Source organism: Harpia harpyja, chromosome 3, assembly GCF_026419915.1.
Source record: "Harpia harpyja isolate bHarHar1 chromosome 3, bHarHar1 primary haplotype, whole genome shotgun sequence".
NCBI lineage: Eukaryota > Metazoa > Chordata > Aves > Accipitriformes > Accipitridae > Harpia > Harpia harpyja.
In genome coordinates, this window is record NC_068942.1 from 47956464 (window position 1) to 47974913 (window position 18450).

General features: G+C 37.1%; 1 protein-coding gene across 3 annotated transcripts in view; it reads right to left on the minus strand.

Moving 5' to 3' along the window:
* SPRED1 (sprouty related EVH1 domain containing 1) overlaps window positions 1-18450 on the minus strand; it is a 64426-nt gene that overhangs the window by 35893 nt on the left and 10083 nt on the right. The window contains exon 1 of one of the 3 annotated variants that reach the window (XM_052782484.1): window positions 16947-17005. The exons of 1 other annotated variant lie outside the window; for it this stretch is intronic. In XM_052782484.1, coding sequence (XP_052638444.1) covers window positions 16947-16990 — 44 coding nt within the window. In that variant the 5' untranslated portion in view covers window positions 16991-17005. Of the gene's footprint in view, window positions 1-9439; window positions 9775-16946; window positions 17006-18450 lie in introns of those variants that run through there. One more of the 3 variants, XM_052782486.1, reaches the window with a different exon arrangement.

Genomic DNA, 18450 nt, shown 5'->3' on the forward strand with positions numbered 1-18450 from the left:
TCATAGGTTTTTTTCCTTCCTTACCCCAGAATTTCTGAAGATCCAGAGAAATCTCTTCACTCCATTTATAGCACAGAACTGTCTGTACCTCTTCTAGTTTTGTGAAATCACTACTTGTTTCTTATCAAGTAGCAATCAAGCTATTGGGTACTGATGCCATGTATTAACTGTGACTTGCTTACAATGGAAACATACAGAAAAAGATGAAAAAGCCCACAAATAAAACAAGAGAAAGTTAATTTTTTACATAAGAAAACTTACCATTTCTTTCCAACCTTGCAAAAAAAGAGGAACATCTAAAGAAACCATGGAAGCCAAGCTTTTAATTTGCTCCGGCACTTCAGCAAACTTAGGACAAGCTCAAGTTTGTAGCCTGGGGCAGATTCCACTGAAACTAAGAAAACTTGACACTTCCAGTAAATGTCGTCAGACGACATCCATCTAGTCTAGAAGGAATTTTTTTTTTTTTTTTTTAAAATGAAGCTTACAGATTCAGTTATGCCTTTTAGTTTCCTTGGAATAGCAATGATTACTACAGTTTATGATACACAATTTAAGGAAAGTTTTTCACGTAATAGTTACATCTGAACATGTCCGAATTCTCTCTTCTCTCAGGGCCATTTTCCTCCAGTCTTACATACTCACAAGTCTCTGAGCTCCACTCAGGTATGCAAGTACAATTAGATCACCCTCATGGTCAAAGCTATTAGTCATCTAAGCCATCAAGATTAAAGATGGCAGGACTCTGGAGACCCTGTTAGCAGGAGACGTGAATGCATTAATCAACAAGTCATTTTGTAATAAAGTTCCTGACCACTAAAATAAGATGAGGGTAACTAATACATTGAAAGATGACCACAATAAGATTCCTTATGAACAATTTTAGCTACTCTAAGAAGGTATGACAGGCTGTACTGAGCATGTTATTTTCAAACAAGCACCTGTGTACTTTTTATTCCACTGCTCCTTGCACTTAAGAATAGTGCTCCAGAAATGTCCAAAAAGCTATTATTCTCCTCCTAACACACCTAAGACCTTATTTAGCAAAAATAAAGGACAAACCAAGTAGACCCTGCTATACTTTCTCCAACACATCAGAAAACATTGTCTCAGATTTTATGTTTACTACGTCTGAATTTCTTTCAGCTTGTCCTGGACTATACACTCTTTGGGACAGGGACCATCTGTAATGAGTATAATTCAATAATGACCTGAGTGCATGTAGTATACAGTGTACAGAGTTTAGCTGGTGGGCTGCTACATACTCTTAATCTTTTGGCAATAGATTTATAGAAGAAAAAAGCATCAGGTCCACTGAGTTTACTCACCTCAAGCAATGCTTGGTATTAGGCAGGCAACCACAAAATTTAAATTTTTATCTTGTCACATTAAAACAAATTTATAAAAGGTCCAGATCATTCCTGGCATGCATTTCCCACTCAGCCTGCACAGAAAAGGAACAGAACCTGAAACCAAATAAAGTATATCCACACTTACAAAAATAATCTTCCTTTAACTGTCCTGCCGAGCTGTGAGATTGCTAATGAATGTTGTATAAGAAATAGTGTTTTAAAACTATGTGAATTAAAACTGTAGTATCATTTGTTGATACTGTTAAATCTAAAGCATGTCTCAACATTTACATTGATGTGGCTTTTCAGGGACTTTAACCTGCCCATACAAAAGTGATCTTGCAAAGTAAATTATATTTTAAGAAAATCCCTAATGCTAAATTGCTCTTTTTAACATAATAACAAAACAACAAACATCAAAAAGGATGTTTCAAACACACACGAATGGACAAATCATAAATGTCCACACTAACAAAAGAGAAAGGCTACAAGCCAAACTGCAAATTGCTTAACAAATAGCACCAAAATCAGAGTAAAAAAGAAAATCTGAACAAGCCTTAAAGAAGACAGCTTGTGAACTTAAAGGTCTGTGTTCAGTGACCAAAAGGAAGCTACCATTCCCTTGCTATGGAGCACCACCCTTTGTGGTTTGAATCAGTCTTTTTGTAGTTTTAACAAACCATGTATATTTGGGATAGAGGAAATAAACTGAGACACATGAGAGACAAATGCAAAGACTTCTATTGCAATAATCCACCAAAGGAGAAGAAACAAAAGATTGCACAAGATTATACAAACTGTTTTAATGGTATGCCCTTCATATTTGCAATATGTCAGCATGAACAATGTGACTTACATAGCCAATATATAACTCTATGATCTATGTTTGACAATCTCAGTAATAATTAGCATCCTAGCCAGCAGTCCCAAGCATAGAAATAAGTGATTCACAAGTCCTAAGGTCAGAGAACACAGGAATGTTAACAGTGCATCAAAAAACTGTAACTCAGCCTTGTGAAACTACATTCCCTGCTCCAACTACTGCTAAAGTAATACTTTTCACAAGTTCCTACAAAAAGCTGTATGTAATGAGTACATGGGTCATGCATGAACATAACATAGAGCAAAATAGCACACCAAAAGGCCTCTCAGTTCAAAAGGAAGATTATTTAAGTTGTACTATTTGCTGCTGTTCCAGAGATGTTTAGAAACTTGTAGCCAACTGCACAGAAAAAGAACAAAAAGTATACATGCACACCCCCCCCCATGTAACAAAACAAAGTAAGAATACATTCACACTTCATAAATGATAGCTAGTCATGAGAACTCTTACAATAATCACTGAATCTCTCAGTCTATTCAGCAACTGAAAAGGGATCCACCAGCTATATTTTCCTTGTTTTGGAAATGACAAAGTCCTAAACAAAGGGTTACAACACAGAAATCATGAGATGATTTAGTGTTATGATTATATCTCGTTGCTTCCTCTTTGGACTTTTCAAAACCATTAATACCATTAGAAGTTATGGGTCTGGGGTGGGACTTCACCGTAAGTATGAAGTTCTGAAAAGGGTGCTGGAGATAGCTAAGTCAAACTACACAAAATACATGATTAGAGTATCAAGAAAGCAAGTGCAACATGACACAATGCAAGCTCAAAACAGTTTTTAGATAGTTGAATCTAAGCAAGGACTAAAAGAAAGGTCTTTCTGCTCCAGTCAATCTACAAGACAAAAATGTCATGTAGGAACAATTAGGCAGATTTTGTTTTGGTGCAGCTCTGACACCTATGTTGCACAGTTTTACTAGACAAAACAGATTGCTATCCACCCTACAAATATTTTAAGTGGCTACTTACCACTTCTACTACACAAAATATGGTATAATAGTTTATAAAATATAAAGTAAAAAATTGAAAAATCTTACTAAATCAATGAGATATACACTAAGCTGTTCCACAAAAATTTGTGGTGTTCTATTTAACAGCACTGAAAATGAATCCCTACTGCATAATTGAAGAAATACAAACAGAAAATTAAGTATCTCAGCTTAGAGAGACAGAAATACAAGGAGAAATTAAACTAGTGGAATGGACAAATAGGTGTAGATGGTGAAGATCAAACTTAAGAAACAGGAATCTAAATTTGGCTGTTTCATTTGTACCCATGTGTTTTGTTACGGAATTTTGCTCTTATTCCAGTAACAGAAGGACCTTCTCTATTCATATCCCAAGCACAGTGTCTACTAATAAAACAGTGAGAATTACAAATAATTTTCCCTTATTATAAATAAAAATTAATTTTTGAGTACTTTTATCTGCAACGAGACTGTCCAACTAATCCCCCAAACCCAGAAGTCATTAACTGCTTTACTAGCTAAAGAAAAGCAATCAGCATTTTATTATGCATCCTGAAAAGCAAGGTCTAAAGACCAATAACATATTACAAGTAACTTCTTTAGTGATGCTAACAAATAATCTCTAATTTTTGAGCCAAAATTTTCACTATTTAGGAATTTAAGCCTAAAGTACTGGCTGTATCATAAAAGTTCATCTGACAGAATTCTGTAGACTTTGTTCACAACCCAACACTGGGAATGCATTCATCACATATGAGCTTTACATAAAGGATGTACAATAGTGCTTCTGAGGGCTCTGCTTCTTGAATTTGGGTGCTCAAACATCAAAAAGTTATTGTGTTTGAAGGGAAGAAAGAGTATTCCCTAGTCATGCACAGTAATTCCTAGACAGAATTCATTTGCCTGTAATTTTTATCCATTCCTCCCAGTTACTAAAGACTTATTATTATTTTTAAAACCTTTTTGACTAAAAGAAAAATCAAGAGAGAAATGATTGAGTCAAATGATTCTAGAACCATCACTCTGCAATTTTAACTACTTGATGACTAAAGTAGCTCATCCTTGTTTTCTTCACCCATCTATTGACTGGGAAGTGTTGTGTGACCGGTACTCAATGCAACCATCTATTTGAGGCATTTTCACAAAAGACTGAGTAAAAAACTGATACTGACTATTCTGCATAAAAAGCTGATGTTTAAAGAAAAACAGCTGACAGTTGTTTCTGTAGGAAACACAAAAAAGAAAAGATTGCCCAAGAGTTATTTAAGGGGAAGAAAGGAGAGCTAAAAATGCCAGAACTCAAGTAACAAAAATGAAGTAATAGATGTTTCAAAAGCCAGTGACATGAAAAGATCGGGGGGGGGGGGGGGAGGGGGGGGGGGAGAATACAGCTTGCATAAATTCTTCCCTACCAAGTAAATAACATTTAAAAAAAAAAAAAAAAAGAAAAAAAAGGGGGGGGGTAGGAGAGGGGAGAGGAATAGGAGAGGAAACAGCATCTCCTTTTCCCAAACAATACAGCACATGAAGAAAAACTGGGTGCCCTTCTTCAATGCATGCAGCACAAACACAAAGTATTTGGTTCTAACTGTATGACAGAAGCATAATCACAAACCATATCACTGTTCAGCATGCAATTCTTATGCTATGGCTTTTTATACTACACTGATTTTTTTCTGCATTAAAAGGGAAGTACAAAATCTTGCAGCTAAATCTAAACTGGTAAAGATTTGGTTAGATTGGTTCCAATAAAAAAACCCTACAGTAAAATACTGAATTTTTTTATTTTTAACTGTATATGGATTAAGTAATTTCCAACAAATACAAGCTATTGTATATCTATATAATATTAATAGTTTTAAGTAACACAGGTGGAAAACTGCTATGGATCATGAAGGAGTGGAAAGAAAGGTTCTAAGGAGCATTTCTACAGTAAGTAAGCAGAGACAGATGAAAATACATAGCACTCAGATTTCTTCTTATCTTGCCTGTAACCACTTTCTGCAGCCTGATTTCAGGAGGTCCTTTAACGGAAACTTGTGAGAGAATACAAAACTACTGACAGTTCTACACTATCTTCTACTAAAAAGTCCAAGGCAACTTTCATACCTGCACTAGCATTATTGTTATAAGCACTTTAAAGTAATGTGATTTGGCACTGTTGCTAGAAGCACTCTCCACCCTTCTCTTGCCCTCATCATTTATTCCTGCCATGCACTCTCTCCACTGCTTCTGCAATTTTGCAGTGATCAACATTGGGAAGCTGATGTGAATCAAGAGTAATCCAGAAGAAAGGTTAATTTCAACCCAGAACAATTATCCAACCTTAATCAGTAAATGATTGATTTTGGTCACAAGGCTATCTCATAACTGCTCCAAGTGGTTCTGTAGGTACAATACTTCAACACAAGTTCCAGAGCAGTGTCTGAACATGTGTATGAGTGTTTGCTTCACTGTCAGCAACTGTTGCCAAACTCTCATTCACATAAGCCTGTATGTATCAGAAAAAGGGGTCAGTCACATTGCAGCCCAGCTGGAGCTTGACTGCTTCTCTACATTATATATGTATTTTAAGATCAAGCCACAATTAGCAGTATGAGCACGTAGAATTTAAGTCACAAAATTTGCCACATTTGATCTCTTTCTGCAGTATCAACATAACTTAAGTCTTAAATTTCCCCTTTTTTTTGGCTTCATGCATGTGGAATGATGAGCACCAAATGCGTAACAAAGTTGTGAATAGTTTTCTTCCTCCCAAGAAACGTACATTTTCTTTCTATAATTCTTACTGTGAGAGGTTTTGGCCCTCTTTGTATTTAGTAAAGCCCAGTTTATGTACTAACAAAACAAACTGAATTTGGTTTATGTAATGACTGAATACACAAAGGGAAAGCCCTCGATTCCAGAAGATGCAAGGGCATTAACTCTGACTGCACAGAAAACCGATATTCTGAACACTGCAAAAAGTTTATCCCACAATGTGGTGAAAGCTGAGATGCAGAGAAACCACAGTTTTCAAGAAATATAACTGAAAATACATCACAACATGAGAATGAATTATAAGCACATGTAACCTACACGTAGCTTTTAATTTTGATATCATTAATCCATGTAAAACCTAGTATTTTCAACACGGAGATAAAAGAAATTAGTACTGTATTGCTGCAGATTAAAACATTGATACAGCATATCTGGCCAAACTTTTATACTCACAAACCAGTAATTTTACAATAAAGTAACGCTAAAGATTGTAGTCCAACTTTATGAATTTAGAAGTCTGAATGCAAACTGTAGTAAGACTCAGCAAGGGTTAAGAGTATTCAGTCTGGATCTTTTTATTGGAAAGGAGTTATAGCAACCTGTATTTGGAAGAAGTTTAATATAGACCAAACAAATGTGATTTGTCTGAAGTGATTCATCAGCTCATCTTCATTGATGCAGCCACCAATATTCAAGGAAATATCACACAAAAAAAGTTTTAAAATAGAAAAGTAGCCTTTAAGAACAACCTAGAAAAATTCATTTGACAACTGAACCTTTTCTGCTAGAAAACATTTATTCATTTTAAGGAATAACAAAAATTGATGAAGTGACTATACCGTTAACTAACTACTTGTAATGGAGACTCTTTAAATTTTAATTGAGATTAGTCAATTTACTGGTACAACACATTTTCCAAACTGCAGTACTACTGGCATCATGAACCACTGTTGCTTGTCACCACTTTTTGTTTTTTGTTTGTGCTCCTGCATTATTATGCCAAGCACACAAGTGAGAGGAAATACAAATCTCCCCTCTTCAAAAGACGAAGAAGAAGAAAAAAAAAATACATTAAAACCCTTCAAGTTTTGCAGCTATTCATCCTTTAATAAGGATCATTATTTACAGAAGGTTATTCAGTATTTGTTGAGAATGCAAGGAAATGCAAAATCCATTAATTTCAAGCTTTAAACACTGGGTTCCAGTACACTGGCACTCGTAAGAAAAACAGCTTCCAGATTACACTCATGCAAGCATTTTGCCACAGACGGATGATATATCTCCACAAGACAAATTAAATGGCAATGCTCCATTGAACAGTTATACGAGTACAGTATACTATGCATAGCACATAAGTGCTACATAGATCTCTCATTTTGTGAGCTCCTTACTAATTTCAAGGTTTTATTCATAGGAGATGTCTGAACAGTCATACATGTAGAGTTCTACCAGTGATTCAGCATCTGTAGGTCTGCAGCAAAATGATTTGATTTTGTGGGATAATGGGAAGGCAACTAAACCTATTTACCTAAATCCAGACTGAATTCCTACCCCCTTCTCCTCCTCCAGACTTGGGGCACAATTCTGCTACTTCCTTTGAGTTAACTCAAATCAGTATGCAACTGTGAAGTGAGCTGGTTGTGCAACTGAAACACAAAATCCATCATCCCAAAAAGATCGTTGTCGTGGTTTAACCCCAGCCAGCAACTAAACACCACGCAGCCGCTCACTCACTCCCCCCCCCTCAGTGGGATGGGGGAGAAAATCGGGAAAAGAAGCAAAACCCGTGGGTTGAGATAAGAACGGTTTAATAGAACAGAAAAGAAGAAACTAATAATGATAATGATAACACTAATAAAATGACAACAGCAATAATGAAAGGATTGGAATGTACAAATGATGCACAGTGCAATTGCTCACCACCCGCCGACCGACACCCAGCCAGTCCCCGAGCGGTGAATCCCTGCCCCCTCCCACTTCCCCGTTCCTAAACTGGATGGGACGTCACATGGTATGGAATACACCGTTGGCCAGTTTGGGTCAGGTGCCCTGGCTGTGTCCTGTGCCAACTTCTTGTGCCCCTCCAGCTTTCTCACTGGCTGGGCATGAGAAGCTGAAAAATCCTTGACATTAGTCTAAACACTACTGAGCAACAACTGAAAACATCAGTGTTATCAACATTCTTCACATACTGAACTCAAAACATAGCACTGTACCAGCTACTAGGAAGACAGTTAACTCTATCCCAGCTGAAACCAGGACAATCGTTCTGACAGATCAGTGCCCCAAATCACCTGCAGTCATGTGCCCCTTAGATCTAAGGCCAAGGCTGTGTAGATGAATGCAAACTATCCCTTTCAGTGGCAGTCCAAAACTACACTTCATCGTTCACAATTATTTAAAGACTATTCTTTGGGGGGGGTGAAGGGGGTGGGGCATTTATATATAATTTCATCTTTAATCCAGAGGAAAGCCATAAAAGTTGTTCTCTAGTCCATACACAAATTTTAATTCTAAATAGTTTGCTTTTTTGTTTGTTTTGTTTACTGCTTTAACTCTGGTTTAAATCAGTCTGAAACTGATGACCAATAGTGTAGCCATTTGTCCAACATAAAACTCCACTTGTTCCCATGCTGTACAGGAGGAACAAATAGACAAAATTACCCCTTTGCTTTAAGAGACCTAGAAACCAAGAAAAATTTTCTGTTGCACTTGACATATTTCAGTCACTGATCTATTATACACACACTTCTTCCACCAGGTGTGAATCTTTGGAAAGTCGCATTCAGTCAGGATACTGCTACAGTAGGGTTTTCCAGATACAGCCAGCAGTGCTTACATTCAGTTGTACATAAAGTTTGAAAAAACACAGAAATTAAAAACAAAAAAATCAAGGCATGATTAACTTCACACAACTAGAGGCTGAGAGCATCACAGCCCTGTTTCAGATATGAAATAAATACTTTTATCATTTTAATTTGAAATTAGCCCTATAAGTCTATTTATGCATTTACTCTTGATCCTCATGTTCCAGCTTCCTGAGCAGCAGTTACATGGTTAAAACCCGATGCCTATTAGAATAAACTTCTGGTGGGAAGTGCTAAGAATTCACCCCACTGCCTACCAATCTATCCAGAAATCTGTTCTCACTCCTACTTCCTCCTGTCTGTTCCTTTCTGAAACAGCAGTAGGGGGGGTGGGATTTTGTCTTTCCTCTACTGGATCACGGTTGTGTACATGAACTGTATCAGACCATATGGCAATCTCTTTCAATTCTTAAGAGGCAAAACAAGCTCCCTACCAACCCAATCTGAAGAGATCCAGGTAAGAGAGAAAGCCTACAGATACCAGTGTTTACACCTCCATGTTCACAGAGACCAGTTACTAAATTCTGCCAATATATTAAAGTAATAGGTAGGAACTATAGAAAATGTTGCTTCAAGGGTAAGAGCAGCCCTGTCCATACTCACACAAGCATTTACAGCATGTTCCAGTTCCTCTCTGCACCATACACAGAACTAGCCAGCTGCCTACATGCAACTTCGAGTAGTCCGGAGAAAAAACCAAAGACTTAGATGCATTATTCAGCACGCAGGAAGGCTTTGACATAAAGAAAATTACTGTATTGAAAGAAAAACAGTGCCCGTTTAATGAGCAACACATACAGAGGATAAGCCTACTCGAAGGAGAGTGAAACTGAAAAGGAGAAAGGTTGAAAGCTGAAAAGAAACCTCCGTAGCTGCCTGGAAGCTGCCAGGAAGAGGCAGGCCAACCAGAAATGTAGCAGAAGTGGATTTTCCTTTTGTGAGGGGAAAACATTGAAGTTTTATTGAACACCAAAGTGCAAAAAATCCAATAGGAAAACAACCCCCAGACACAGCACCTCAGGAGAAATTCCACTACTCACTCTCAGCAAAGAGCAGATAAGCTTCTCGCAAGGGCCCAACCTTTGGATACATGAAGTTGTATTTAGCTCTTTGGTAAAACTAGGATTGTCTGATCAAATACACTGGAATAGGATCTTGCTCATTTCCTTTTCTGGAAAGTTAAAACAGATTTTTAAAGAGACTTTATTTTCAATCTTACAAAATAATCACTGCATTTTACAACAGCTTTTAGGCCAGCAACCAAGTTCTTGTGTAAAATAGTACAAATTTTGTCTACATTTCCATACCAAGTTTTAGGGAATACGACTTAAACGAATATGCAAGGAACTGACTTGACAGAAAATACCTCCCTCAGCTGGAGCTGCATAATTTTTACCTTTCAGTTTAATTCAACTAGTAGAGTCATTAAGTATGTAACTAAATTATATTGTATAACACAGTAACCAAATTATTTTAACTTTACTGTTCACTACTATGCTCTGAAGTTCTTTACTACCGCATAGATAGCTTATTATTGAGAATAACAAGCAGCAACTATATCAGAGGGAGAAGGGAGCAAACCGAAAGCAGCATAAGGCTTGCCCATTACCTGCCCTAACGAAACACAAAAATCACCAGAGACAGACAACTGCCAACTAGCTGGAGATACACCCAGGATCTGCCTATATTAAAACATAACTACAATAAAAATCAAAACTAGACCACAGTTTGCCATTGCATCATTTCTTCTTCAGCTTTAATATTGTACACAATGTGGAGACAGACATGGGCCATATAGGGTAAGACTGAATAATATTCTGCCTTTGATTTATAGGTGTAAATGCACCTGTAATCTGCAATCAGAGATCCATGACATTTGATATACTAATACCAGAAGTGTTACTGTACAGAACCATTTAGTCCTCATGTTAAGGTTAAATATTCATCCCACTCAATTTAAGAGATTTGAACATTTTTCTCTGTCCACACTTCATATAAAAAAAAAAAAGCCAAACCCAAAACATAAGCAATTAAAGAAATAAAGAATGAGATGGCCAAGAGGTTTTTAACAAAATCTCTAAGCACTAAATTAAACTAAGCTAAGCAGAAGTCTGACCACATCTGTATTTGCTTTAGAAAGAAAAAGTCATCCTTTACTGAAACACTGCTCTAGACATGACTAAAAATTGCCACTTACAGAATAACAAAGAAAAACAATTTTCTTTTCATTGATAAGCAGCTATGAAAAGAAGGCACCTTTGTATTTTCTTGGTTCTGCTTTATGTCATAATTGCATGTTATGAAGATTAAACATCCAAAAACCTTAAGGGTTCAAATGTTAGCATGAAAAAGTTGAAGGGTTACAACTCTCCCTCACTTAAACCTTACAATGAACATTGGCAAGAGGATGTCAAAGATGCCAGTAGCCCATCACATTTTCAACCTTCAGAAGACAGCTCTAAAAAAACAACCAAAAAAAAAAAATCACAAAAACCCAAATAAACCCACCTTTCAAAGAAACTTCAAAATCCATGTTTAACAACAATGTGTTAAAATACTAAATAGTCTTAAAAGTTAAAATACTAAATCTTAGAAGTGCTACAGGGTGATACAGATTCCAGAAAGCTCACAGAACCTCTTTAGAAACAAGGTTTTCTAATTCACGCCACAATAATTTAAGGTTCAGTTAGTGTCAAGCACCATTATTTCTTAAGGGCTTTTCTCAGACAGATTATATGTCAAATAGATTTAACCCCAGAGATGTAACATGATCTTATAATAGTTATGACTAAATTACAAGTTTTTAAGTAGACAGCCATCAAAGTAAGGAGAACAGGCAATCGTGGATTCAGGAAATGTACATTCCCCCATAGTCAGCTAATGGCAACTTTAATAGGATGTGATGGATTTTTCTCCACCAGGAGAAAATACTGCCTGCATTTCTGCTTCAACAACCCACGCCAGCTGACTAATGGAGTTATATTTTTGTCTCATATGAGGACGGTTACTTGCCCATCCTCTAGCAGTTGCAGAATGAAACATTAACAGCAGCTGTGGGGTGAACAGAAAAGCTGCTCTATTTGGTAGCCAAGATCCAAAGTACAGGCCTTTCCCCTCAAACAGTGGAGCTCATTTTCTGTCACACGGTGACGAAAAGACACATCACAGAACAAGGCTACTTTTAGGGCTTAAAGTAGCTAACTGAAGATACTTCTAAGGAGTAATAAATCTTCATGGGGAGGAAAAGTAAAGGATTCACAGAAATTAAAAGTAGGGTTCTTGGACAGCTAAGAGCCCTTGGGAGCTTATAAGAAGTTGTTGGAAAGAAACACTGGTGGATCAAAACAGGTTTCTTAAAACAACTCTTATCAAATACTATTAAATGTAAAAACTCTACCTTGGCATAAACCAATCCTAATTGTAACAGACCAATCCCAAAGAAACACTTCTGCCACACTACTGAATAATCAGCATATGCCTGCAACTAGAAACATCTTTTTATGCAAGCACTTGGGCTTCAGTCCTGCAAAAATTTAAATATATCACTCTGAGTAGACCTACAGATCTCTGTGGAAGTCTGTAGAGTTTATCACACACATAAAAGCTAACACATATTTATAAGTCTTGCAGGATAATTGCTTTTGGCAGAATATAAATAACATTGCTCTAATGTGTTTCAGCATCATGGTCTCCTGCCTTGAGAACCAGGCATTCTGGTGAAGCCTGTCATTCTTCATGTAAAGAGTGGCAGCTGCATAGCCCACAGAGACATTTAAACTTCTCTTTGCATTTTCTTTAAAGTTGCAGAATAGTGTTCGGGCATTCTTTAAAAGTAGCAAGAAAGCTAACAAGTGAAGCCAATAAAAATTGCCTAGAAATGCTTTCCTACTAGTGCCATAGATACCACTGGTAGGACTGGAAGCAATTCTTAGACAAACTATCTATAGCTTCCAACACTTCCAAACAGTACATCAATTAGGCTGTGGAGTTTACTAGGTATTTTTGCAGAACCCAACGCACTGGGTGACAGGGCAATAACTCAATATGAGAAGCAGTCTTAACAAAGGACTCTAATGTTCACTGTACTATACTACAATGAAAAAGCTTAAAAATCTGCTACAAGAAGAGCTCTCAAATAGCAAGACAGGCATCTGAAATAATTTTAGAAACTTAATGCCAGTAGTTTGCCTAATTGACTTTTAAATGCATACCTAAAACTAGGCTTTAGATTTCTCTCGTTGTCAGTCATCTTTATCTTTTCAATATTGTCTTACTGTCTCTATTGCCTTTCATTGTAACTTCTAGCAAGGATAAACTTGAGCAAAGAAAGGGAACTTCGGTAACTGTCAATGCCATTGAGAATTAAAAGAATGGTGTGTATCACCTCCTGCAGTCACTACTGCTTCTGTGAGCCCCAGCTGGAACAGCAGATCTCTCTTGGCAGAAGGCCCAGCTCCAATAAGGAGAAAAGAATTAATGTATTTTGTAGACATAGGAAGCTCTTACAGCAGGTTTACTCTTGCTGTTCCATTCCCCACTCCCCCTTATTTTCATTTGATACCTTCATTTCTCTAATCCCACCTTGAAAAAATAAGACAGTTTCACTGATGGTACATCATCAAGATTTTACAGCTGACAAAGCGTTGCATGCAACAAGAACAGCCCTGGTATAATTTACTTCTAAGAAATTGTCTACAAGAAGTCCAACAACACGAACAGCAATGAGGGGGAAAAAAGTAATTTAAAATACTCAGCAGCTCTCTCATACTCACATGATTTCACATTTACAGTTTGTATTGCCTCGGCCCAAATAACCAGTTAGAAATTTCTTGCATTCAATTGGTTTCTACTAAGCCCATTTTGTTTTGTGTACAAAAATTACAAGATAGACCTACAGGTAAATGGAACAGACGGATAATTTTTTTAAGTATTTACCTAACTTTTAATCAATAAATCCTTTGTTTGCACCTCAGACGTATCCAGTGTAAAGCAGTGCTCTTTAAAAAAAAAGTTTCTAAGTATTAATGAGCCTGCCCTGACTGAACGGAGACTGAAGGAAGGTGACACAGGCCATCCCCTCCCCACTTCATGAGGTCCTTGTTCAAGGCCAAAGCCCAAGAGCACCAGCACCTCCCAATCCCCTTTATCCTTCTGCTAAAACATTGCTTTAGCATCAGAAACCAAGCAGTTGACACTGACATGACCATAAATTCAATGCATTTCCCAACAAAACTGAAGTGCTAGGTTTTTCCCTAGAACATCATGCTTAGCGTTTTATCTCATCACCTTATTCACATAGTTCTTGTGAGACAAACCATTTCAAGAAAAGAAATACCCATACAGTACACAACGCTCTGAAATACTCCGTTTAGATACCAAGACTAATTTCACGTTCTAAAATGCAAACATGAACAGCTAACTATACCAAAAGATTAAAACTGAATAATCTGGCATAGCAATTTCAGTTTGCTTCAACTTCTGAATGCCTGAAAACACAACACTTGTATTAAGAACAGATAAGCCATCCAAAACTAAACTAAAATGAAGTCCTATGAAACAACCACATGGTAAAGTTTTCAACCAAAGAAACAAATAATATATTTCAGCTCAAACTTCCTGATGAGCAAACAGATGCACATGGAATTTAACCAAGGATAGCAAGTAGAAAAGTCAGAGAAAGGATGTCAACAAGAATTTTTGCCAGATCCTTTATGGCAATTCTTGTGTTTTTATGTAAAGCATTAATATCTTAAAGTAATAGCACCATTAACACCTTAAGATAATAAAATATAGTACTAAATCATTATTAATTTGTGATGCCCTTGGAACATTTCATGCAGATATTAATTGCATCTCTGAAGATCTTCAATATCTCAGGTATCAAGTTTCTTGAACATTTTCAAAGGCAGATTTCCAGTCTCCCAGAAAGGAGAAACTGTAGCTGACCCCTCTGTAGTTTTCAAGCCATTCTGAGCCATCATCTGCCTTGTCACAAAAACTTCCCCAAATGATTTCAAACCACAGATCTGCTTTACCATTAAAAAGCAAACAAGTGAGCAGTTAAGTTCAGTGGATTTTAAATAAATCTACTCCCACTCTCCCTCATTAACTGATCTCAACTGTAAATTTGCTTTAGATGCTTTAAGAGGTGGCTATTAACTACATAGAGACAAAGTTATTTTGTGTGTCAAAATGACAGCACCAGTGCTATTTATTTAGTGAAACTGGATTTGTCAGTGTTGGTAAAATGCAGGCCATTAATGGAATTCTTTTCACTTGTATTTTAAATGGCTTGTGTACTTATGCAACTTTAGCTTATTCTGAAATACTTCACAGGTTAACAGACAGGATCTGAAAAAAACCAAACCCCAACCCCATTCTGAAGAGTTAAGTATTTCAAATTATGTAAATAGTCTATCAAAAACCATTAAAACAAACGCACCCATAGCACTACCACTACAAAACTTCATACCATTTGGGGGAGGGGGCATTTGAAAAGAAGTTCAGATTTACCTCTCTTAAAAACACCCACAGAATTATGAAGATTTGCTTGTGAGTAACCTTTTCTGCATAGTTTTACAAAGGAGCATCAACTTCCAGACCTTCAGAGCTACAGACAGATAATTTCATGCAATCCCAAACGGTATCATTAATACCAAATTCAACTTAATTCCTGTGGATCTTGGAACCTCGCTTGGTAGCAGCCTTAACCACCAGACTGGGTAACTGCTGCTGCAAGGCTATGTATTGAAATGAATAAACCACACACAAAACATTTCCCTTTGTTAAGGAAGTGGTATATAATGGAGCTCAAGAGACTGAAGATGAATGAACAGAAGTTTTATCATTAGAAAAAACAAACCTTAAAAAAATGATAGACAGAAGTAATGCATAATCCTCCCTACTTCTACTGTCAGATATTAGAGCGATTTCTGATCATGCTCTCTATGGAAGTTAAAGGCATACAAATACTACCTGGCTATTTAAACCTTGGGAAGTATCAATCTGAGCTTCTTGTGATCTACTGGAATAATGCACAAAGAAGGGGTTAGACCAAGAGAACTTCCTACTTATTGACCAGCTCTGTTATTGCCAAAGGACATATCCCAAAGTCAAACAGAGGCAATTCCTGACAAAATTATTTGCTGACCTGTAATAAGAACTCATTGTGGAGGAGTGCAAAAATAGTCCTTTGGAGAACACCATTTTCCAGTGTAAACAAAGACAACAGAAATTGCATCCTACTGAAAACATGATACAACTAAACTGATTTTCTTGGTTAACGATAAAAGCTGGAACAGCATCTTTCAATTTAATTGTTAAGACTGCATTTCTCAGGAATCAAATGTACCATTTTATTATATAGACAAAATAAGGGAATATTTGTCTCAGCCAAGGAATACCAAAACTGCAAAAAATCCCCTCACCAAATACACCCTAGATCATAGATATTAATGCTGTAACTGGGAAATGACAGTTATGCTTTCTCCACTGTAAAATACCTAACTATAAGTTAGACAAGAAACAAAAAATACAGAAAGCAGATCCTTTCTATTGTAGGATACTATTATTTCTGCACTATCTGATTGTAACTGCCTTGGAAACAAACTGTGAAGCAACCTCAGAAAAGCTGGCCAAAATTACTCTTGCCTTTGAAAAGTGACACTTGTTCCTTCCTTTGACATGTGAAAGTTAATTAGGATATCTCTTACTCTCCACTGAAACGATCTTTTCCTGAAGCACATGGCAGAGATTCGGATCATCATGCCTTACTTGGGATGATACACTGATCAAAGCTTATTGTTTGCACTCTCCAGCTGAAAGAAGCATGAGGACCTTAAAGCTTACTTAAAGGTTTTACTTCATCCATTGAGCTTCAGTTGTGGGGATCAAGCTCACGCAGCACAGACAGCTAGCTTGCCAAAAGATAGAAAAGCCAATCCTATACCTCCCAGTAGCTGCTCAGGCTTAAAAAAACCAGCTGAAGTAACAGATTTGGTAAACTTACTTCCAGTTTTTCCACAAGTCTAATCCATACATTTTTATTTTGTTCAGAAAAGAAGCTATACATATAATTGTAGTTCTACTTCAGGAAGATTTGTTCACAAACCTCAAAAAAGTTGACTTTTCTGTAGTAGAGAAGTCACTCAACATTGATTTTCAACACTTCTGTAATGTCTTCTCCTTTCACTGCTGAAAGAAGGATGAACTCGTAGCCTGTGGGAAGCATTCTGTCTTTCTACAGCAAAGGAAACACATGTTTTCATTTGGGTTATGTTTTTGTTGTCCCAGAGTGGCAAAAACCAGGCTTCTTGCTAGCATTGCTCAAGGGTAAAACCCTGGTGTTAAGACCTGTAAGGGTGCTCAGCGGGCCAGTCAAAATGTCTCAAAGAGACTCTGACCAGTGTCTTATTTTCCAGAGAAGCTTTTCAGGATAAGCTGTACGAGAACACTAATACACAGAAATGCTCAGAAAAATGCTTCCTAAAATGCTAAAATAAAAACAAAACCTACAAGGATGGGTATCTCTAAAAGTCAACATACTTCAAGACACAGAAAGATATGCCACTTCCAACAGTAAAAAACAAAAAAACCCCAAACCACAAAAAGCAAACAAATAACAAAATAACTAATGCAAGAAAACTACAGTTTTAAAAAGGTACAGCAGAGAAGGAAAAAGAGGGGAGAACCTGAAAAACTCCTCTAATTAGACAGCTAAGCTTATCAGTTTTCACCTAGTTAACCACAACTTACTTCAGAAGGAGGAGAATAAAAGGCCCCCACAGGAAATTACACTATACTAAACCATAGCACTCTAAATTCATGTCTTGTTCTAGCTTCCTTGAATAGACCTGTTCTTCATCCAGAATTCAACTAATAGATGAAGAGCAGCTCGTGTTTTCTACCTTGCTTGAGGGGAACAAATGTGGACATATTCTCCCTTTGCAGGATTTGCAGGCAGCCATAACAGAGAAATGACAGGTAGTGAATTCCTGCACTGTCAACCCAGGGAGTTCAAAGAAAACCAGAACTGGTTTTGTATCAGTGACAAACATACAACATGCTTGCACAAGCATCTCCTTTACACTGTGCAGAGCACCCCAAGCATATGATGTAAGATACTTAAAAGCATGTGATAAAGCAACACTACTTCAGCTTCTCCTGAAAACATTTCCAAAAAGTCCTCCTCATCCCCCAAACAACCTGAAAACAGAGGAGTGTCTAATCCCATAACAAGATTCCATCAGCCTGCCTGTAGCCAAGAGGCTGGGGTGGAGGTATGGTCACGGACTCAATTTTCAGTGCCCCAGGCAAATCCTTAACTGATTTCTGCAAATCCTCCATTACCTAATGCAGGGTTGTTAACATGCACGATTCTTTTCCATCACCATAGTAACAAAGCACGTACATTTTAAGGTGCATATGGGGGCTCTTCTAGAGGATGTGTCAAGTTGAATACAGTTAAGACAATATAAGATATTTTAAGCTAGACCCGTTCAGTACAAATTCAGAAAGCAAGAAAGTACTGTGCTAGATATCATCACAGGACTGCTTAAGCAGTGGTTACACATCCATTAAAAAGTCTTCTGGAGGCTGAAAGAAGTAGATGATGA